The sequence below is a fragment of the Poecilia mexicana genome, unplaced genomic scaffold (assembly GCF_051168715.1).
Source record: "Poecilia mexicana isolate PSO_F unplaced genomic scaffold, ASM5116871v1 scaffold_7, whole genome shotgun sequence".
Classification (NCBI taxonomy): Eukaryota; Metazoa; Chordata; class Actinopteri; order Cyprinodontiformes; family Poeciliidae; genus Poecilia; species Poecilia mexicana.
The window spans coordinates 19,562,821-19,587,731 of record NW_028263376.1 but is presented as its reverse complement, the minus strand read 5'-3'; the positions used below and the strand labels follow the sequence as shown (position 1 = coordinate 19,587,731).

At 36.6% G+C, this 24,911-nt stretch overlaps 1 protein-coding gene across 1 annotated transcript in view; it reads left to right on the top strand.

Annotated features, from left to right (window-relative positions):
* Positions 1 to 24,911, top strand: part of LOC106904389 (metabotropic glutamate receptor 4-like) — a 73,490-nt gene that overhangs the window by 33,886 nt on the left and 14,693 nt on the right. The window contains exons 6-8 of the mRNA XM_014968717.2: positions 4,593 to 4,729; positions 5,263 to 6,198; positions 10,137 to 10,383. Coding sequence (XP_014824203.2) covers positions 4,593 to 4,729; positions 5,263 to 6,198; positions 10,137 to 10,383 — 1,320 coding nt within the window. The remainder of the gene's footprint in view (positions 1 to 4,592; positions 4,730 to 5,262; positions 6,199 to 10,136; positions 10,384 to 24,911) is intronic.

Here is a 24,911-nt window from a genome sequence, read left to right as displayed (position 1 = left end):
GTTGGTATCTGCTGTCACGTGTTGAGCTAATTGCATGTCAGTTGAGCAAAGGGTCATGTGATCAAGCAGAAGGGAAAACAGATGCTTTGTCAATTCTTTAAATTTGCTCCACAGTCACTGATGATTACATAGTGATGGACACATTCATCTCTATAAACATTACAGAGGGGGACCTCTGGATGATGGGTAGAGATACATGACCTAAAATAAAAATACTGGAAATTATATTGGAAATGTACAGATACTGGGTCTGGTAAAACAATTCTAGTCCTGTTTAGTTTCAAGAACCATTGTCTGCCACCTGGTAAGGAACAAATTCCACAGTCTTTGTAGGTGGTAAGCTAAAAAAAAAAAAAAAAATATGTTTTGCATTAGAAATTCCAAATATAACTTTGACAAAACAAGCCTTGCTTCTTTTGACGACGTGCTGTTTTTGGCTTCATAAAAAAATTCTGCTTTCCATACAAACAAATGAGATATTTAAACATTATCATCTGATCTAGCTCTACATGGTAGCATTTCTTCAGCCACAGCAGCTCATTGCAGTTACACACAGCAGTCGTGTAGGAAATTGGACCAGCAATCTGTTCAATCAGCAAGACAGCTGACAATAGAGTTTGATAAGAGAGACGTCCAACTGGCTGTCCAACAGCCAGATTGTTGATTGTTCATGCAGTTAATCAAATGTTGCAGCTATTCTCAAACTGGAATTTCCATGATACTTATGAAATAAAAAAGTTTCCAGTCTAGCATTTTTCTCAACTTCTTTGTTTGACCTAACAAAATATTTACCAAACTGTTGTCATTTACTAGGAACAAGATCTGGTAGATTATTTTGGTTGTTTGCTAATACAACAAATTGGCTGAATTTTGTGCAACTAACTACCTATATTAAGGCATCCAAAGTTCCAAATGAGCATCAGAATAAAAAATAAATTGTATTTCCACCCTTTTAAAGGCTATATTGGTGTCACCAAACAGCCTGATGGGCTGGTTTGAGCATTTCAGAAAAAGCAGCTCCTGAAATGCTCAGAGACAATTATCTCTTTGAATTAAAGAGATAGAAGAAAACATAAGCAGTGCATGGCAGTTGTATGGATTAAAATTTCTTTTTGATGTCATAGATCAGACTAGACTATGCAGAGTGGTTTATGATTCTGTAACAAGTAACAGTAGGTAAAACAATACTTCATAAAACCAAGTAATGCAGAACATCATCTATGTTTGCATAAGGTGACAACCTTTGAAAAAAATTGACTTCGAGAAGAGAAGGCAAAAGCGGGTGCCTTTCCCGTTGGGAAGAACAGGAAATTGAGGCTGCAATATGCAGAGACTCTTTACAATTGGACAACAGTTGAAAAATAGTTGCCTTCTGTGATAAGTCTTACTTTTAGGTGCTACAGTCAGATGGTAGGGTCACAATTTAGTGTAAGCACAATTTAGTGTACAATTTAATGTAAAAAAAAATGGATCCATCCTGACTTTTAGTTTAGGCAGCTGCTGCTGACCATGCCATACTCTTTATGACAACCTTTATGTGTACCTTATCTTCTGATTGCTATTTCCATCAGGATAATGTACAATATCCCAAAGCTCAAATCATCTGAAACTTGTTCCCCTTGCATCTCACCTGGTGCTTTTGAGGTACCTTGTTTTACAAAGTTGGTACGGAGAAGAAAGGTAAGAATAGGTCTAAAAATAAAATTATTTTAACTTATATGGATGTTTCTTATGTTAATTTATTGTTAGGAATAGAATACAAAAGTGTAGCTGACAAGCCTGTTTGCTTTATATGTTTTGAACCCAAATGGAAATTGACAGGAAAGTTTAAAGCACTGAAAAAAAGGTTTACTGTTAAGAAAATATACCTTGTCTAATGGCTCCAGAGTGAGTTTATTAGTATAGAAGTAGGTCAGTTCTGTCTGTGCAAAATAAAATCATTGTTGAATTCATCCTGAATCCTAATCATATTTTCAATAAGACAAGTCAACTGTCAAAGCATGTGTAGGGCTTAAATCTATAACATTGTGTAGTAGCCAAGTGTCATATAATTGAAGGTTTAGATCTTTATGAATGACCAATTTTGTGATGGCATGGTAAATCACTGGAAGACTGGACGACAGCAATAAAACCAATGTGTTTTTACAACAGATAGGGTAAGAAAATCAATGCCTCACATTAGTGATGATCTGCCTCATGAACTTTGCTTTTTAAAGCCTTCTAGGACGTGAAGCAAGAATGTAGGATTCTTTGCAGAGTATGACTACATATCCACCAAACTGGTTCATCCAGCATCACAAGGATTTTAATTCAAGATGTTGAAAGATGCTGAAAGAGATTACTCAAAGATTTTAAGTGAGGTATTTTGCAGCACCAACATGAAAGAATGGGTTTTGAATATGCTGTTACTAAAATGATATTTCACTTTAAAGAAGTAAAAACACAATTTATATGTTTAGAACTGGAACTTTAGGAGTTACCTTGACTTTTTGTTCATTCTTATTTAGTTAGTTATTTTTGGTCGCTGTCTGCAAGTTCTGGAAAGGTTATTTCTTGACGACTGTAACCCCTCCCTGTGTCTTCAACCTGGCATCCATTTGGGTATCTCCCCAGATGACTCATCTCCTCCATCCCTTCCTCCCTCCATCCAATCATCCATCCCCTTGATTGTTTTCTTTATTAAATCTTTACATTCATATCTTTGTGGTGGAGTCGTTGCAAGTAAAGTTTCCAGTGCTAAAGTAGAAAGTTGCTTGATGTAAAAAGTTGCCAAATATTTAGTAATAAAGTCTCTTAGGTTGGAGACACTGGCCTTGGATGGGTTCACTTAAAGGAAAAAGAAAATATAATTTTTTCAGTTTCTGACTGGACAGTCAGTTCTGATCACCAGTTAACTTTATGGTGCACCTCTGCTATTTTCAATTTATCAGAAAGTCTTGGAGTCCAGCAGCTTTGCTGAGGTTGTAATTTGATCTGATATAGGGATTTCTTTTGTCCACTTGTCAAAATGGAAAAGACAGAAGACAGTGGCATTTGCATATGTCTGATGTATGTTGACGTTATTGAGTCAGGAAGATAACTCCCTATGAAACCTTACTCACTAGAGTCAAATAAATACAAAGTGTTAAACAACTGGAGCTGTAACATATAGGGCTGGACAATCTTCCAACCACACAAAGTGAAGAAGATTACAAGGAAGTAAATTCATCTTTAAAATTCACAATTAAAAGAGGCATATTGGAGTCACCACATCTCCGTAACAGACATTCATGTTAGGTAATCTTTAACAAGGGTGCTGTTTTTAACCTGCTGGGGTATTTCCCATCCCAACATTAATATGTTCTGATATTCGTCTCTACATATTGTTCTGCATAAACCTCCACTGGTACAACAACAGTCTAGCTAATCAAGATTTTCTGTTAAATCAAAGCTGTGACCTGATTATTAAACAAAGAATTGGTTTACATTTCCTCACTGAACGTTCAAACAGCAGTGTCTTCCTGCGAAGCTGCAAAGCAATCAATTAAGGCAATCAAGTCTAAAGAAACAAACATCAATTCCCTTTTATTGCTCAGATTGGTAAGACACTTCATAGAAATAGTGACTTCCTGCTGTTGGCTTAGACACGTCCAGACTGCAACAGGATGACACTAATGCAATTAAGAACCTGATGATTTTGATGGACGAGAGTGAATGCAACGGCTGCAGAGACTGGCTAGCATGTTTCAGACCTGAACTCTCAGCTACAAACAACAATCAAAAAGCTGTACTGTGGCCTTTACAAGGGAACAATGTACTCAAATTCTCTATTTTCAAACAAAAGGGAATCGCAGTCATGAATACTTATAAAATGTCATAAAGCTGTGCGTAAATATCATCAAATTAGTAAAGGTCCATATATAAATATTGTTTTCGTCGGTGTTGCTTTTGATCATCAAAAAGCAATATTAGAAAACTGAGTATTGGGAGACCAAAAATGTATTCCTGCAAGGTAACTGAGGACATGTGTTTAGCCTTTGTTACTTGTTTCAGTATTTTTGATAAGTTTTAATAGAGAATTGAAGGAAATGAAAAGAATAGGTAAATAAATGGACTGGAGATGCTGTTAATGGTGCGTTTATGATTGGATCTTTTCTCTAAATTCAGTGAATCCTTCGTCTCCCACAACACAATTTTATAACAAGTTGTGAAGCTCAAGAGGAGATTATCAATTGCCTTAGAAACCGAAAGCAGATACACGAGAGAGCTCTCAAAGCGGTAATAAAAATCAGTACTGTCATTCGTTAGTACTGTGTAGGGACCTTGTAAATAACATGCAATGGGGCAACAAGCAGAGCGAATAGAGGGAAGTGACATGGAAACCTAAAGAGATGAGCTCTGGCTCTTCTCAAAAGACCACAACATAATACCTGTCAACATGTTTTGTTCTCATCAGTAAAAGCATACTGGAAGCATTAGGAGGTCTTGTTGCAACTTCTTTTTTTATTTCAAGGCTGTTTGAGAAGAAAATTATGAGTTTTAAATGTGTTGTTCAACACTGAAGTTCACCACTTGTTTCAACAAAACATTTTCTTTGTTCTTTCATTGTTTAGGAATTGCTGGCACCCCTGTGGTCTTCAATGTGAATGGAGACGCTCCTGGTCGCTATGAAATCTACCAATACCAGATCAGCAGCAACAACACAGGATACAAGATCATTGGGCACTGGACAGATCAGCTCCACCTCAATGTATGGACTATTCTTTTGTATTTTACTGTATTGTGTAAACAACATTCTTGACTTTTACATAATCTTGTGGCAATACTTATTGCAGCTACACCAATAGTTGGTGAGATTCTAACATTGTTTTTTAGAAATAAAAATCTGAAATATGAACTTGAGGTTCCATTAGGCCTCCCCTTTATCAACCCTTAATACTCAAAAGATGTTTCAGTCCCTTGTAATATTTTCATGTTTAGAGAACAAACTTTTTTGTAAGTTTTCATAACTTTAAGCCATAGTCATCAAAATTAACAGGAATATAATCACTTTGTGTAAATTACCTCTGTAGTTCTGTTTTTGATAGCCCTTTGGAGTTGGTAAAATAAATATTTTCAGTACTATTCTGATTTATCAACTTATCCCTATAAGTATACTGAGGTTTAAAAATATGGCAAAGAAAGAGGTGGGGAAATGCAGGAGTGGTTTGTGAAATGAAATAAGTTGCTGAATCAAAAGTAAGGACCTTTCTTGTACCACAAATCCTCTCTCATTTTTTTCAGACTGATGAGATGCAATGGCCAGGTGCAACTCAAGAAGTCCCGTCCTCCATCTGCAGCCAGCCCTGCCGCCCTGGGCAGCGCAAGAAGACAGTGAAGGGGATCCCATGTTGTTGGCACTGCGAGAGTTGTGATGGTTATCAGTATCAGGCAGACACTTACACCTGCAAGATGTGCCGATTTGATTTGCGGCCCAATGATAACCACACCGGATGCGTTCCTATTCCCATTGTCAAGCTGGAGTGGAGCTCTCCTTGGGCAGTCATTCCTGTCCTGATCGCGGTGCTGGGCATCATAGCCACTTTGCTAGTGGTTGCTACGTTCGTTCGCTACAATGACACACCCATTGTGAAGGCATCAGGTCGAGAACTGAGCTATGTCCTGTTGACGGGCATCTTTTTGTGTTATGCCACGACTTTCCTCATGATCTCCACCCCGGATGTCTTTGTATGCTCACTGCGCAGGATTTTTCTTGGGCTGGGGATGAGTATAAGCTATGCAGCGCTGCTAACCAAGACAAATCGGATCTACAGGATTTTTGAGCAGGGCAAGATGTCTGTCAGTGCTCCTCGATTCATCTCTCCAGCCTCTCAGTTAGTCATCACGTTCAGCTTGATATCGGTGCAGCTTCTCGGGGTGTGCATCTGGTTCGGGGTCGATCCTTCACAAGCCATCATCGACTACGAGGACCAGCGTACAGCCAATCCTGAAATGTCCAGAGGTGTACTAAAGTGTGACATATCAGATCTGTCTCTTATCTGTCTGCTGGGCTATAGCATGCTTCTGATGGTCACCTGCACAGTTTATGCAATCAAAACGAGAGGAGTTCCCGAGACATTCAACGAGGCCAAGCCCATTGGCTTCACCATGTACACCACCTGCATTGTTTGGCTGGCCTTCATCCCCATCTTTTTTGGAACTTCACAGTCAACAGAAAAGGTAAAATGTCTAAATCAAATTCAGCAAAAACCCAAATAAATAGCAAAGTTTGCACAATTTATAGAGCAGTTTTGTCTGTACAAAATTGCACGTTTTTGAATTTAGAACAAATCAGTAAATGCGCGTGTACATGTTGTATGGAAGTTTTTCATTTGGACTCCTCTTATGTTTCTATTGCACCTGATTGTGATGAAAATGCCTGCTTAAATTATGTTTTTGTGTAAGATCAGCCTCTTGTGTTTGTGAATGTCGCCACCATTTATCACAAGCTGATAGGCTGTGAGCTCCGCTGAGGGGATTACAAGGCTTTTAGAGCCGGATTGTCAGGATGATTCATTCACCTCGAATTTCCTTGGATATGATTTCTTTACTTGTGTTTCCATAAATATTCACTGAGTGGGAAAACAAGAGTCAGCAATCAACTTATATTCTTGCAAACACCCGTAGATGTTGTGAAATTGGACAGAACCGCTGTAGCTGGTGATTGTTGTTGTCAGCTAAGTGAATCATAAATTATCTCTTAAAAGTCCTAATTCTGAGGTTGTGAAACACAGATGTACACTAGAAAGCACGGAGAAGAGAAGTAAAATTGCAGTAGTAGCAGAAGCTTTAGAATGAGCTGTGCAAAGCAACAAACCTAATAGCAACCATTAGATTGTCTATTGTTTAATAAATATGTGCGATTTACCAAAGAAAACACACACTGTACAAACAGTCCCTTTAAAACGTTTGCCACATCTTTTGAACTTTTACACATTTTGCAATGCTTCACCATAACCTGACATTTTAAAATACATCAACAAAAATAATGCATTATTGTGAAGTGCAAAAGAAACCGGATGCAATGTTTTACTTTTTTTATATTCTGCCTCTTGTACCCACTGCCTTGTGGACCAGATTTTTTTGTAATTACAGATAAAAGATTTTAACCTTTTGTACACATCTAACGACTGGGCTTGTAACCCATTTTTCTTTACAATATAGCTCAAGCTCAGTCCTCTTTTAATGTAGGTCATTGAACATGAAATCTTGCCAGAGATTCTCTGTTGGATTTAGGCCTGGGCTTTGACTCGGCTACTAAAACATGACTATTCTACTGCAGCTCTGGCTGTACTCTATATATTGTGCAGTTGTACAGACAGAAGGTATTGCTCACCCCCTGTTTCAAGTCTCTCACAGGCTTTCTTCTAGGTTTGCCTAGGAACAGTTTTGCTGACCTCCCACCGTGAAAGCATTCACACTGCATATTGCTGCCATTACCATATTTCAGTTTTCTGCTTAGTGCAATTTACAACTTTATTTATACACTACACATACCTAAAGATAGCTAGCAACAGCTTGGAGCTGTACAGCATCACTAAAACATGTAATTTAACATTTTGTTGAATATTATGATGCCAGAATACTTTGTGTGCTTATAGTTGTAATGAGACAAAATCAGTTCAGATAGGTATAAATGCTTGCAAGTCCAAGTTTTATGGCATGGCCAGTTCATGAGAATATGCTATTTGCTTTGAATAAATAACTGCATTCAACAAAATTTCCAACATTATAAGGTCTAGTCCAGCAATATGTTGTTTGTTCCTATAAGTAAGCAAAAGGTATTTTTTCCCCTAAATATTCAATTTATTGATTTTTTTTTACCCTTGAAAATATTTGTTTTCAAGAAATGTTAGGTATGATAAATACCTAAAAAGTTTGCAAGGTTCACTGAGTCCTATTTCCTGTCAATATGCTTTGCTCGTGGGGTATTCTTGGTGCAAATAGAACTGCTCTCTAAACCTGGAATGCCACAAAGAAGCCCTAGAATTTCATATTGGTTTCTGCTCTCAGCTCTTTACCTTCACTGTCCCAGTGGAGCAGATTGACCATCATTTGAGGGTGTCCAGAAAGATTTATGTCAGTAGGTCCTATGAAAGTGGACAAGGGTCTTGGCTCCCTTCAGAGAGTGACTTCACTCTGTACTCCAGAGGGCTGGCAATATTGTTCTGAATTCACCCTGGGGCAAGAGTAATCTTCTTGGGAGATTACAACACTCGCCCTCTATCACCAAAAAATGCTCATGTGCAGTTTGCAGTATGATGGAATACATGGATTTATCGCTTCCATCTCCATGTGTCATCTGAAGGATTTTTTTTTTTTTTTCCAAAGCGACATGAACTTTGGGGTCTTAATTTTTGTCGCGCTTCAGCCAAGATTAAAATTTTCTTCAAAGATATTATAAGCCACAGCTCACTATTTAGATTTGCTCTTGCACTTCATGGGAATGATTTTGCATATCTATTGTAATTAAATATGTTATTCCGATATTTTTGGTTGCTAAAGTAAAGCTACATCAATTGACTATCAAAACATCAAGACATCTGTGACACTCAGTATAGAATGATGTAATAAAATGTAAATAAACAATACAATTAAATAAACATTGTGCATAGCTAAATTATGCAATCAACTTAACTAAAGACAAATCCAATTTCTTGCTAAAATCCGATCCATAACCTTGTGGAAATGTTTTGCAAATGACTGAAATAAAAAGAAAAACATATAAGCTGATTAACACGCACACAAATTCTGTTCCACGTTTGACCTTTAGATTTCAAATCTAATGCTGGATTTGAATAAAAATCACGAGTCAAGGCATCCTCGTCAAACCCAGTCCATATAGAATAACATATGTTAGACTTGAATATGCAGATCATTACTAACTGTTGCCATGTAGTCTGAAATCCCTCTTAGCTATTTCTGTGTCAAATAATTTGTTTCTGATGTCTCTAATTGTAATGACAGGCAGAACCCTTGGCTTTTTTTTCTTTGGAAGATGTCTCTCAGCTGTGTTTCCATTGCCTTGTGTTCATTAACATTAGAGAGGAAGTAATGCAAGAGGAGGCAAGTCACTCGTCCATTTCTTCCTATTTTTCTAAGGAGATATACTAAAGGAACTGTAAGCCACCTCGGCATATTTCTGAGGAAATTATATAATTGTTCAAGAGTCAAAAATCAGCAGGCGATTTTTACAGTTTTAGGTCAAATAGGAAATCAAATTATTTGCTATTTGCTAAAATCCATACTTATAATAGAGACATTTTAAAATCTTTATTTATATTCAGAAGGGCACAAACGTGTAACAGTGTCAGTCTTACAGGTTGCCTTGATGATCCACACATCTTAGTTTTGTCCTCTAATTTTCTATCAGATTAAAATCAGGACTTTGTGATAGCCACTACAAAATATTTACTTTCTTGCCACTTTATGACTAAATTTCTGTGGTATTGTCAAGCTAATTTTGTGTTTTGGGAAATCTACTTGAAGCCCAACATTTTAACTCACTGCTGTTTAAGATGTTGCTTCATATTTTCACATCATTTTCATCCCATTTATTTTGTGTAGTGCAAAATAAATGCACTACAATATAATATTATTATATTAGACTCACATATAATAATATTTCAGTTTTGGTACTTAATAGCTTGGCTGGTATTCTCAGATTTAAAATCTTCACCTTTTATTCCCTTCAAATGTAATAATGGTTATTATGGCCAACCATTTTATTTTTGCTTTATTTTAAAGTTCTTCATCCCTATGTGCATTTGCAAATGATATTCTGGGTTTTTATCTTATTGGACGTAAAGTCTGCTTCTGGGAAAAGTCATAAAACACTGTCTAAAAAATTAGTAGAAGAAAAAGGTAATGCAACTTGACTTTATGTAATTTACATAAATATTGGCTTTTATCTGTACATACATATCATTTGTAGTATAGATGTGGAATGTCTGCACTAATAGAAACTACCGTAATTACTATAAAAATATGTTGTATTATTTCTCCCAAATGTGCAAGATTAGATTTTTCTCAAAACTCTGTGAATAGATTTGCCTCTAAAACTGCATTCTCATCTAATATATTTTTTTTCTCCTCTTTCTTTCACTTTCACAACACAGATGTATATCCAGACAACAACCCTGACAATCTCTGTCAGCCTCAGTGCATCGGTTTCCCTGGGAATGCTCTACATGCCGAAGGTCTATGTGGTTCTCTTTCATCCAGAGCAGAATGTGCCCAAGCGCAAGCGCAGCCTGAAGGCCGTGGTCACTGCAGCCACCATGTCGAACAAGTTCAACCCCAAAGGAGGCCTGAGGCCAAATGGAGAGGCCAAGTCTGAACTCTGTGAAAGTCTGGAAACACAAGGTTTGTAGAACACTCCATTGTTGGAATGAAGAGATGGGAAATGCAAATGTTTGTATAAAAACCTGATTCCAAGCTGAAACATGTCAGGCACAACTATAGCTGTTAAATTAGTCACACCCTTTGGACCTTTTCACATTTTTCTTCACCTACAGAACAGTACAGAACAGTGAAGTGGAAGTAAAGTGGTAAATACTGAAAGTAAAAATCTAAAAAGTGTGGCATGTATTTTTATTTAGCCCCCGTACTCCAGTAACCCTTCGTAAAATCCAGGGACACTAATTACTTTCACTCACACTTGATAACTTGTTAGAATGTGTTTATTCTAATCTCACTAAAAACACTCTGTTCTGTGAGGTAGAAAGTGGCTTGACTACTTTTAGTCATGCACTCCACAATCCTGTCTTGAATGAAAGAGTAGCAAGACAAAAGCAAAACACTGTGTGAAGGAAAACTAACAGTGCACATCCCCATGAACACTGTTATTATGGTAAAACATGGCAGTGGCTGCATAACACTGTAGGGTTTATCTCTAGCGGGGACAAGGAAGCTGGTTAATGGATGGAGCTAAATACAGACCAGTCATGAAGGAAACCCATTAGAGACTGTAAAACACTTGATACTGGAGCGGATGTTCATCCCCTTACAGTACAAAATTAAACACACAGTCAAAGTTGGCATTTAAAGCAAATGAATGGGTCATTGCAAGTCAGACTACATCTGTTACTAAATGCTCTTATTCCAGTGTGACTCAGCTTGGTCTATTTTTGCAAAGTGTCTTAACAGATATGCAAAGCTAGAGACATGTCAAAAAAGACACCCAGGTGTAATTGCAGTAAATGGTTGTTCAACAAAGTATTGACTTAGAGGGGCTGAATATAAAAGCAAGACACTTTTCAGATTTTCTTTTTTTATCCTTCCACAAACACTTGAGGATTATTTGTTTTTGGTCTTAAAATATTCTCTCTATTATTCTTGATTATTTACTTGATCAGCTTGAAATCCTGGCAACATTTTCCAGTAAAAGGTGGGCTCTTACTAGCTCAGAAATTACTTGAGAATTTGAAAGCGTGATATTTAACTAAAAGTATTTAACTTTTTTTTTTTTACAGAATTACAAATTCACGTTGTGAGAGAAGATCTTTTTAGTCACTAAGACGGTGTGTATGAGTAGGCAGTCTCGGTGTGGGGACAGGCTTAAATCCAATCAGGCTCCCACATTTGGTCTGACGACTGGGGGTTCTGATTTTATGCTTCGACAAGTTGAAATGTACATAGTTGATGTGTTTTAGGATGACCAAGCCTGCGCCCACACTTGCATGCCTAGTTTCTTGTGTGTCTGAGAACAGAGCTGTTCCATCTTATCCAATTATAGAGCCCATTTGCTGGCGAGGACTCTCACCCCCCACATCTGAACTGTGAATCTAACAACTGCTCTTTGTGCTTATGTGTCAGACTGTATTGAGGGAGGGGAGCCTGGTGAGGGACTTTAGACTCCCAGGTAATGAGATTAGTTAATGATTTTGCCCTTTTATTAATTTGTTACCACTTTTCTTCTGTTAATTTCTTCAAATGTTCAACACCTGTGAAACACTTGCTTGCTGCTGCACTGTGTTGAATGAGTGTTGGCTAATATGGAGCATCCTGGATGACTCAAGCCAGCAATCACACTCCGTAATACAGCAGTGAAAATAAATATTGAACACGCAAAAAATCTTTCTCATTTAATATCTTTCTAATGAGGTTATTGGCATGATGTGCTCACCAGATGTTGGTAACAACCTAAGTAGTTCACACATATGGAGAAATCAACCAAAATTGATCGGGGAATCTCTTCAAGGGCTTCTTTCTTATAGGAGTCTCCTTTGACCTTTTCAGTCTCTGTGGGAAATCGTGTGACGTGCTTTGCTTTGCAATACAAGGTTACTAAAGTCGTAAGAGGGCTCTTTGTTTTCACCTATGTTGAGATATTTCGTAAGTGTAACCTGGGCAATATGGCAAAGACTAAACTAGCTGATTGAGCAAAATTGCTTTCTAAATTTTGACAGATTCAAACTGTTTTCTTGGCTTTCTATTCATTTTTGCTCCTCTTTTGCCTCATGTTCTCAATACATGTTATTACTTGTATCATTTAAATCTGTTACATCAAATTCATGGAATATGTTTTCCATTTATCAATATATGTAGAGTACATGAGTTGTTACCAACATATGGTCTGAATTTAACTTCAATAGCCATGTTAGAAAATGTTCTACAGATTTTTTACAAAAAAAAAAGTGTTGATGTGCTTAAAACTTATTTTCTCCACTGTATGAGAGCAACACACATGAGCATGAAAGGAAAGTATCACCTCCTTCCTAAATTAATGACCTAAGTCATTATTTTGCCAAAAGTCTGTGTGTGTGTGTGTGTGTGTGGGGTGTGTGTGTGTGTGTGTGTGTGTGTGTGTGTGTGTTTTACATTTAAAATAAAAAACCTTTTGGAAAGAAAGAGGTGGTGATTTTTTTATTTATTTATTTATTTTTTTTTGCGAAATTTACTTTTGGCAAAAAATGACTCAGTCCATTGTTTTAGGAAGGTGACAATATGTGTATGATGTTTAAAAAGACCACTCAGCATGGTAAAGCCAGTGAATGCAGGAAGATGACACCACTTTCCCTGAAAGCACAAGACAAGCGACAGTCATGTGTCCCCCTGTAATTTGTTTCTCTGCTGACAAAAGAGGAATTTGTGGTAATGAGACAACAACAACAATAAGAGTGAACAAGAGAAGACAGATGGGTCTGCCAGGTTCAATTCTTTCTGGACCATCTATTCTTTATCTTGGCCTTGCAGCACATAAATATTCAAATAAGGTTCATTTATCAATGCTTCTCCAGAATGAGATGCTTTGGATGAAGTGGCGAGAATCCCGCCTTCCATTCCCACGCCAAACATGGCTCTGACAAAAATAGAGAAGTGTTTACTATTAAAAATCATTCCTTCTTTTTTTTTTTTTTTTTGTGCCCATCCTGTCTCTCAACTTTTCTCCGATTCTGATTTTCCCTTCTGACATATTCAATCAGCCAAGGCTGTTGTGGACAGATTGGTTGTATGATTACCACCACTGAACATGCTCACTGAGGGATGTTTATTTAAAAAAATAAAATAAAATAAAATAAATATGACACATCGACCAGATGCGGTTAAACATGACACGTGACGACGTTCAGGATCTATAGCAGATTTGTGTTTTGTAAAGTTTGGTAAATCAAGAGATTCATCATTTTCCATATAATTATTTTATTCTACAGCTGAAACAACACTCTGAGAAGTAAAACGTAGTAAGGGATTTTATCATCTTATAATGTTCAGTGTCCAATAAAACAATTCCTCTGATCTTGTAGTAATTTAACTTTCCAAACGACCAATTCACTGACTTTTGCATGCCTTGCTTGGTGCACACAGAACTCACAGGTCCTTTGCATGCAGTGAAAGACTGGCACTAGAATGACTCCTGCATTTAATGCAACTGCTGTGATATGCTGATTGCCCCCTTATAATGCATTTATGATACAGTTGGATAATTACAAAAACAGAAAGCTGATTTTGTGAATTATGCAAACTGTTGCATATATAATCACACTGAAATTGCTTTTGGCATATCTAACGGGTTTATTTTGTCTTTTTACAACATTTTAATATTTGTATAAGCAGGGAAGATGCATTGTGGGTTAAAATTGGACAAAACGTCTCTACAATAAAACACACAAAGCAAAAGTTAACACCCTCAAAACAAAACAAAATATTATTAGACAATATGCATAAATTAATCACGTTGGAATTTTTTTATTTCCTAATATTATAAAAGCTTATTAGCACAGATATATTGTTAAAATACATGTGGAAGTTTGCACCAAAAAAATTGACAGCAATTATAAGGTTGTGACTGTCTTTTTACTGTTTTTTGAGAAGGGCATAAATCAATTTTGACGTGCTATTTTCATTGAAATGTATATAAAACCACCTGGACAGTTAAGTTCAGTCCTGACATTTCCTACAAGGGACCAACTTCAAGGTTAAATGTAAACGTAAATCTGCTAGCAGCTTTGGTCTGGACTGCAGGTTTTCCTCATCATTGTTTGCAGATTATATCTGGATTTTGGTATCATTTAGGTAGCATGTGTAATGGTTCATTTCATTGCATTTTCCTCATTACAATTGTTATGATAAAAGTGTTTTTAAATTGTCTGGCATGTTGATCTTTCACACTTTCCCAAAGGCTTAAACTTTTGTCATCAGTTCACTTGACAGTTTTCTCATTTTCTGATGACAGAATTCTTTGCCAAGTGTCTGAATGTTACCTGCTGAAATCCAGCTTTAAAGGCACATATGGTTTCTGCTTTCTCTTAATGTTATACTGAAGTTTATCTGTGGGATTTGCAGGAAAATAGACGGCTAGACAAACAAAGCAATATTTTACTTTTTTTGTAAATTAATATTTTTGCACACAGCATAACAGAAACAGGATTTAAAAAAAGAATTACAAATAAGACACGTTTATCTGTTTCTAATATCAAAGCCTAATTATTGCAATATGCAGTTCATTTTGGTGCTTTGGACTCTAAGGTCTGTTTACATAACAAGCTGGAAAAAAAAACAAAATAAATCCTGAGCAGCACTACCAATTTAAAAATTTCCATCTTAATGCTCAGTGCTGATGGGAAGTTTTTACGAAAATGCAGTTTTACATCAACACCCGTGTTATCAGAATTAGTTCCACCTGTGCTTGGTTAATGAAGTCATCTATAAATAGAGCCTTGCATCAATCTGTATTCCCACGATGTGGATTTTTAAAGATTACACTCCCACGCCTATTTCAGGCTCGCCCATTTCATTTCAATTTTAACCCTCTGCTTTTTCTTCTCACCCTCGTTTGCAGTGCTTGCCTCAAAGCAGACATACATAAGTTACAGCAATCATGCCATCTAAGACGGAGACAAATCCTGAGAGAGGAGCAAAGGCCTGCAGGGGGAGGAATCACCTGTTTTAAGGGATCACTGGAATTTTGATGGAGAACTTTGATGTTGCTGCTGCAAAACAAAGGACTGGGAAAGAATCATGGAAATTACTCACTCAAAAAAGGATGCCATATTTTTCTAGAGAATAAGGCTCAAATGCCAGATTAATATTAAATCAGTATATTGCAGAAATGAGATGTAAGATGTAAGAGAGCTTAAATAGAGAGGGATTCTCCTTCTCCGGCTCTTTTTGAGACGTGAGAGAGCTGATTATTGACGTTTTTGAATCGTGCTGAGAAGAACACCTGGAGTTTGTAGTATGTTTTTTTTTCTTCTTTTTTTTCTGGAGTGTATAGCACAGAAAACATCAGTTCTCTATAACGCTGAACCATGTCATTTTTGCAAAATAAGAGTATTCTGTTGTTTGTTTTTCCCTCATTTTCTTTTTTTTTTACTCAAACGCGGTTGACAAGATGAACCATTATAGAAACGTAGTACTTTCCATTACAGTGAAGTTAAAAGCTGCAGTTCTCTTCATACTGTACATGCCTTACTACAGCACACTCAGTATTCCTTCATGAACTAACCACATGTGAAAGACATGAAAATAAAGCAGTGGGTCACAGTCCAGTTGTCTGGTAAAACGTTCATAATGACAATGATGACATCGTCACAATCATCTTGGGAAACCTCCCGTACAGTCCCAGAGCATGCTAATGGGAACATCCCGTGTACTGTGCTGTGTTTTCAGTGTCTTTGGAATGCAACGTTGTCACATTTGTCATTCACGGTAAAGATGTCATTTTGAGCCGTTGCCTGCCTGGCAACCCTCTGCTGGACAAGAGAGCAATCATACTCAAAAAGAGGCACAACTGCAATGCAATCTGATTTTTTTTTTTTTTAAACATCAGTTTCCGCTCCATACATGTCAGCAGACTTGATAATGCATATTTTCAGCATAAACGAAATGGTCCTTATTTATCTTGCACTGACAGAACCTGTAGGAAAGACAAGGAAAGTTATCTGATTGTTCAGATTTTACCTCAGCCAGCACTCATTGTTTTTGACAGAACCGGGTTATTAGGATGGAGTCTATTTCTCTTTGTGTTTCTTCCGGTGTTGAAGACGCAGTGCCGAATTTTGCCCTGCGTTTAGAAATATTAATTCACTCTTATCTCAGTGAAGCAGAAATAGTACATTATAGACAGCCAACAGTATTTGCACCTAAATGCAGGGTTTAACAAAATGGTTGGTTTGCTATGATAAGAAACCTCAACATATCAGTGTTTTGCACATGTTTTAAAATGTAAATCTAACGATGGGTAATAAGCAGGAGACTGAATACACAGGGCAGCATTAAATAGTTTGCAGTTTTTGTTTTGTCACATAGCATTTTGCCGTATTTCTCGTTTTTGATGTCATCTGTGATCAGTGAGGTCTTCATTAGCATTTCTAGAGGCAAGTATGGTTTACATAAGCTAGAGTAATTGAGATCTTTCATTCAGAAAAATGAAAATGTTAAAGTAGACTAGTAAAAAAATTGGTGTTGGACAATTTTCCTTTCAGCTGGTTCAGGTTGTTGGGACAGAAAACAAACTGGCTCAGTTTTTCATAGCCTCCTTATCTTAAACTAAAGATGAACCAGGATGAGGAAAACGTCCTTTCATCAAGCACAATCTCGCTCCTTGCAAAAGTTTACATACGCATAGAACTTTTCCAAATTTTATCATGTTATCATGAATTTTATGTGATAGTTTTAAACCAGCAGAAAAAAGTGCATATTTGTTAAAAGAATAAAAATTAAATGTGATTTTCTAAAGGCATCGACTATGATGCCTTTAGAACTGTTGGTCTTCTTCTGTCATGCGTCGCCACCAGCTGTGCACATCTTGTATGTAAAGACACTGATTATTTTGGGCAAAATGCAGAACTTCAAGTTTAGTTGTATTTCATGGAAAGTGTCTGTGAACATAAATATTCAATTATGAAGAATCTCTGTCCCAGTTCCAAGTCTTTTGCAGATTTTTTTTCTTCCAGGTTTTGTCTTGCATTGAGCTCCTTCCTCCTTCCCTTTCGTTGATCTCCGTAAGAAGGCATCCCCATAGCGTGATGCTCACGGTGGATATCGTGAGATATATAGATCATAAAGTTCACATCTGTGTGCTAAAACATATTAACACACAAGGGGAATCAATTTAATAATTAGATCACTGGTGATGACACTTGCTTCATAATATTCTATTTAAGGATGTCAGAAAAAAAGGCAGCTCATTGTAAATGTAAAAAATTAAGTAAAGGAAAAAGGCGGATTCCCCTAATTAAATGTTACTCTTAGTTGCCATCTGTGACATACACTCAAACAGGGATTCTTGTGAAAATGTGAACAGCCAGGAGACATATGTGATGAGCTTGGTGCCCTTTCAGTATGATCTGGTCTAACTAGACAGAGAGTGCCTATCTGGCTATGCGAGTCTTATCACTGACGTTTGTCACAGAAGGTCTGGAACCAGCATTCATTATAACTCTTAATTGGGATGACCTAACCTTCAGCGTAGAGAAACTGTCCATCTTTATCTCTAGACCCTCCCAAAGATCCAGCTGGGTGAAAATACAACAAATCTCCCAAAAGTCCAACCAACAACTGCAAGAGGAAAACTGGATACACTTTTGTTTCAGGTTATACAAACAATTAAAGAAAAAAAAGTCTCAATTTCATCTAACACTCGTCTGAATTTAACTGAGCAAATAGGTCTGAGCTTTTAGTTTGGATAGTTACTGCATGGACAACCGTCTTACAGTAACATGTTTCATTCTAGCTGATGTAATGAGAAGCTTCTCATTTCTAAAAACAACTATGTGGAAAGACATCCTGTGGAAAGTCTATACGATATCTAAGCAAATTACAGAAGCTAATAAGATTGGATTGAGTGTTGTCTAACACATTATACAAAAAAATACTGGAGGGATAGTGGGGAACTGTTGAGTTTGATAATGAAATGTGGTCAGAAAAAAAAAACCTGAATGTTTAAGTAATTGGTGATCACAAACACTTGGTAACATCCAATCGAAGAAGAATAGTTGAATTCAGGGGAATAGTAGTGAAAGTAAGAGCATTTCCACAACCGTAATGTGAAGGAAACCCAAGGAACAGAACAAATGCAGGGCAATAAAAAAAACCCACTAGTGACTAACTGAGAAAAATGCCACACTTTGCAAAGGATAATAAAAATGATCAGATTAATCCAGATTTGTCATTTTCCAGTAATGGGCAAATCAGGGTAAGACGAGAGGCAGATTTAGTGAAGCGCCTCTCATGCTTAGTGTTTACTATACAGGTTTGTGTTGTTTCAAATATGCATTTGAAACAACATCTGGGGTTGATGTTGGTTCAGGTTCAGTACCATAATGAGGTTGGACGATTATTTGAATATGCTGTATGATCAGGTCATTCCACCAATAGATTGTTTCTTCCCTGATGACACTGGAACATTCCAAGATGACGGTGCCAAGATTCATCAGGCTGAAACTGTAAATGAGTGGTTTAGTGAGCATCAGAGATGATTTTTACACACAGACCCGTCTCTACAAAGACCAAACCTCAACACCATTGAAAATCTCTATGGCGTTCTGGAGAAGGCTTTGCAAACACACATCACACCTTTTGAATTTTGTTTGGTATAAAAACATACATTGTTTTTTTTTTTTTTAAAGCTGGTGTTGATCCATCAGATAAAGCTCAATAAAAATATATTGGAATTTGTGGTTGTAACATAGCAAAATGTGGTAAAGTTAAAGTATGTAAATGTTTGCAAGACAAAGTAGATGCAATAATAGCAGCCCGCCTGTCTTGTTCTACAGAATCCACCGGAGTCCTGGTGTCTCTGTCTCTAATATGCATTTGAAAGCTATTTTTATGCCTTTCTGCCATCTGGCATTCACAAATAAATAAAACATACTAATAATAGTTTCAGGAAGTAAATGTTACTTCTGCTTGATAAATAAGGGCCAGTGCCTTCATCCTGTGCCTCCTGCCAACTACTTCTGCCATCCTATTTTTCACTGTCGTGTTCAGTGTGTTCTGTTCAAGCGTAATTCAGAACTGAACGTGTACAATTTATCGTTCTGTGCAAACTGCATTCCTGTCTTCAGTCTCAAGTATTGGCCATAAGTAGTAAATCTGGAATTTGTTTCATTAAATGTTATCCTCAGCAATGCAAAAGTCTGTATGTTGCATGTCAGAACTCATATGTCACAAGAACAGTTTGAGAGAAAAGCATAGTGTTCAACAGGAAAACTGCTGCAGGTGGTTATAAAAAAAAAAAACAAAAACAAAGAATTTCAATAACTGATTTACTCGGCTTCAACAAATCTACAATAATGCAGCGATGGTTTTCTCATTATTTGATTGAGTATTGTTTGTGGGATTGTTTGTGTTTGTGAATATCAATAATTTACTGTTTTTTGCCACAGATCCTTTTTTCTACAACACTGTGCGTGTTGCAAAAATAAAATATGTAAGTGCTGATGGTAAGTTAATGTATGTTATTAAAATGGATTGATCATGTCTGCTTTATGTACTGATATTAAAAAATATTAAAAAGTTACAGTGCCTGAATATTTATGAATTATCTATATGAAAGGAAAAATCTAAATGTGTGAAGCATGTTCATTTTTATACAATATGTTTCTAATAAAAGATTGTTTTGCTAATAATGTGTCACTGCTTCTTTATAAATGGTACATTAGCAAACTATGCCATATTTAGAGAGGTGCAATACTATTAAGCAGTACTATTAAGTTCTCAGTCCTACATAAACAGACATCCAAAAGAGAACAAGAACCAGAGAAGTAAAATAAAGTTTATACTTTTTTTTTTCTCCTATGTAGTACAAACTATCTCGCATAGGCAAATCAAGTTTATTTGTATGCCAAATTTCATCATCATGCAGTTCGGAGTACAGCAAAACATGCCCTGCTCATGCAGTTGGCATATGCTTAACAATTGTTGGTACATTGCTCTTCAGTTTGATAGCCTCTTCATAACTCCTCCAAATATATATCTTTTGGCTATATAGTTCAGTCCATAGACAGTTTAACAAAACATTTCCATTCAAAACCTGCACAGGCAAGTCAATCTCACCTTCTTGCTCTTCCTGTTTTGATCCGTGTTTATGGTCCCATAACCCAGAAAGTTAGCTTGAAATCGAACCGTATGGATCTGTGACTTCTTTGCTTGCAGAGAAGTCACAGTTTGGCTGAATTCCCCCCCTTTGCCATATTAGTCTTTTCTCAAAACACATAGACTTCTAAAAAAAATGCCCTATCTTGAAATGTTTTGTGAAAGGCTCTTTTATCTCCTTTGGCAATGCAACTTTCCTCTAAAAGACCTTTAATTGGTACAAGTGGGGAAACTGCACATTTCTTTTGGAAGTATCGATTTTTGGAGCTGGTGATTTTTAGTCTGTATCCCCTCAGTCTACGTTAGATGTCTTTGCTTTAACCCATTCAATCCCAAATTTTTCCCAGACATGAAAATATTAAACTCAGATGTCATTTATAGCCATTTGAACTAATCAAGGGGAAATCATTTTAAAAATTGTGGAAAAATATATGAAAAAGTGTGTTTTATGATCGGTCACAATTGTGACCAGTGGGATAATATGGTGTTCTTATACTAAGATGAGCTAAAATTGCTTTTTCCAAATAGACATGATCATAATATGTGAACATTGTTTCTTTATTGGAATATATCTTGCCACAGCATTACTTTAGTTTAACATTTTCTCTGTAAAGTACAAATTTGAGTATCGATATATTCTAAACCAAGGTAAATTTGAGTGCTTGAGTGTTTGTGCATAATTATATTGAACTTCAGTCATAGTGTCATCACAGTAGCATAGATCATAAATATAACAACTACAGTAGAGGCTTTAATTTATATTTCTGAAAATTATGAACATTTGTCACACAGTCATAAAGTAAGACTCAATAGACTTAGTCCAGGGGTCTCCAACTCCAGGATTTGAGGGCCAGTGTCATGCATCTTTTCCATCCATCTCTGCTTTAACACACCTGAATCCGGTGATTAGCATGACTCTGGAAAACTGGACTGCATACTAAGGAGATGATCCATTTAATTCAGGTGTGTTGGACCAGGAACACACCTGAACGTTGCAGGATACCAGACCCAGGCCTGGAATCAAAGACCAACTGTATGGCTCCTTCTCACCATTTGGTGACTTTGGTATTCTTCAGTTTTGGGTTATTTCATCCCCTCCTTACTTTCCATGTTCTTTCTTGAAGCACTCAATGTGCAATAAAGCCTTGAATTTCTCCAAGGCATGGGTGGTGCCAAAGCAACATCTCTGGAAATGATTTTTGCATTGACTGACCAGTAAGTGTCTTGGTCACATCTTGTCATAACTTGAAGAGAAGTGTCCATTTGAGATCCATTTCCATGACCTACTGGCCTTGTACCAAACCTTTGCATAAGATAATAAGACAGTTGTTCCTTCATCATAAACTTTTGCAGGTGGTAACAGAGTGCCACATGACTGCTGAAGGGGAAGATCATCCTCTTTTCCCATGAATTGATCATATGCATTCAAAATCAGGCATGGAAAACGGTCCATCTTCCCCATACGGTCCATGTCTAAGCCACCACTATCAAAATCAGTAAGGATGCCATTTTTCTCACAACTACATTGTTGTATACTTTGTCTGGCCATCACTAAGTCCAACAGATCAAGAACCACACTCAAATAATCTTAAAAAGGAAAAAGTTTGGAATTGGAAGAATGTGGTATGTATTTAAATAAGCGTATTCTCCCACCGGTCACTATTGTGACTGTCAACATGTTTACACATCCTGCTCACACACCAAACTAATTTTTGTAAATGTAAAGGTGTATATCATAACTATACACTTTAAAGATGATGTGCACCAAAACTCTTTGTTATATGTTTATTTAAACACACATCACTAGCCTCTTCTTTGGGAGGTTTGTAGCACTCTTCTTCTTGCCAAGGTGCAACCAAGACATAATCAGCTCTAGTCATGTGATAATTTACTCTAAACATGTGATACTGCATAAGTATTATCCAAACACTCTAAACGTTCAATGTTTGCTGAACATTAACTGAAAATTGAATCAGTAATCTTTTTAGAGTCCTTGAAGGTGAAAAAGATGTCTTGGTCACTATTGTGACTGGTTGGGTGAAATGAAATAAAATTGATTTTTCAGCATCTTGCTGTTAGTTCCTGAGTAATTCTTTCACATCCTGACACATTTTCCTTCATTTAAAGTAAACAGTTTGGCAAGATGGATGGCTTCGGACAAACATAGTTTGTTGTTTTGAAAGAATACTTAAAATATTTTCATAGAAAGGTTTTAGAGTCAGATTATATAATAATTGAGGTACAATGACAATGTGAATGTTGGAAGCTGTAAAGCGTGGTGCTGACAGACATCATAGTCAAGGTCTGGTGCCAGTGGTTACTGAAAAATTGGACAGGGAAGACCATCTTCCAAATTCTTCAACTTCTTTATTCAACAGCTAAATGGTTAAAACCCAGTATTTCAACTTGGCATTGACTTTGAACACATATCAAAACCGGTTTTGGAATGGATAAAGCAGACTAACAGTAAACATCTGGGGTACAAATGATTTCAATCCTATTAAAATGTATGTATGTTACAAAGCAGTAGGGCTGTAAAAAGATTTTGACTAATTTCAAAAGGTTTCACTATTTCTGATATTGAATTCACTCCTGAATTTTGACATGGTCATGTTTTCTTTTGTTTTCAGACAGATGAATTTTAGTGAACCAACAGCTGCACACAGTATGTAGCAAACATGTGTTGACCACATGCAAGGATTTCCAGATAAAATGGCAGATAATATGTCCACAACACATATCAGTGCTGTTGCACTATACACACAACATAGAAACACAAACCGCAACCTCAACTTTAAATCTTATAAATATATATTTTTTTTACCACTGAAGCAGAAAATCAGAGAATATTTTGCATAAAACACACTTCATCGTCAGTCACAGACACCAAATTATAAAGTTAAACAACTTTTCAAAACTGAGCATTGACCTTTTCTTATTATGTTTCTACTTGCAAACATTGCATGGAGCCATGCAAAAACTGTCAAAACCCTTGGCACGAGTTAAATACAGTGCGGAATTACAAAGCTGCGTGTGATTTGCACCGCTGGCTTCACCAGTCAGGCAAGCCACAGCCTTAACCTCAGTTTAATGGTAGATCAATACTGTCAGCTGCACCTGCAGCAGGAGCCTTCTGTAGGCTGAGAAAATATCAAGCCATCTATAAAAGCTGACAGAATTATGAGCCAGTCTAAATGAAAAGTAGATCTACTAAAGCTATCTTTATAGTGAATTTATAGTTGGTCTGGAAATGCCACCTGGGTGATAACTGATAAAAGGCCATCATTAGCCCTCTGTGTTCTACTTTAAGTAACTCTTCTCCACAATTAGCAAATCAGCAGTATGTGCAGAACAGTGTTGTTAACGTCTCTCACTGCAGCAAATAGCATACTGGAAAATTAGAAAATTCCCATCGTCTCATCCTTCATCTATGGAACCTCAAAACACATACAAAGACATGCTGAGCTTTAAAATAAACAACAGGTGTACATTCTGAAAACATAAATGTTAATTTTTGCTTATTCTACGCTTCACAATAAACCCTCAATGAAAAGCTAATGAGGTGATTAAAAGGGTGCTAAAAGGTCCTTAAGCCTTTTTTTAATCATAAGAGTCATTAAAACTGATAAACAACAATTATAACTCAGCAATTCAAGTTAGAAAGTTACTGAACATTTATGCACAATATTAATTTGTCTTTTCATAAAGTACTTGTTCGATTTGTTTTTACAAGAGCAACTGTCTTCATCTTTATCATTGTTTAAGCAGCTTGCATATCTTAGAGTGGCATGTTGTGTTAAGGCATACATAATGTATGGATCAGAATTTTGCTGTGATGATTCCCAGCTGAAAACTTTACGGACAAGCACTATCAAGCACTCAGATAAAATGTCTGTACTAGAATCTGATAATTGAAACTCAGTAAGTACACAGCTACGACAAACATTTAAATCACACTGGAGGAAACTCATTATGCATAATAGCTCTCCATTCTTTCTCCTCAAATAATCTCAACAAACCACATGACAGTGTAATGGAAGCCTGTTGAGGAAAGATAAATATTCTATCGCACACCCACTTAGTGCGGCTACTGTGCATAAGTTTGTGCAAGCAACAAATGGAAAATCCTCATTACTCTCTCAAATGTAAAAGACATCTGACCTTTGCTGCATTCTGATTGTTTTATTTGTGCACTGGAAGCTGCCCATTTCTTGAAGCTTTGCTTCTGTTTGCTTCAATTTCAGATTTGCCTATTTCATCTTTTATCTGAAACTTCTTTTTGTTAAAGAATTTTATTAAGTAGAGGTTCTGTGATTGTCAAAAGATGTTATGTCACTGTCAAATTGCTGAAA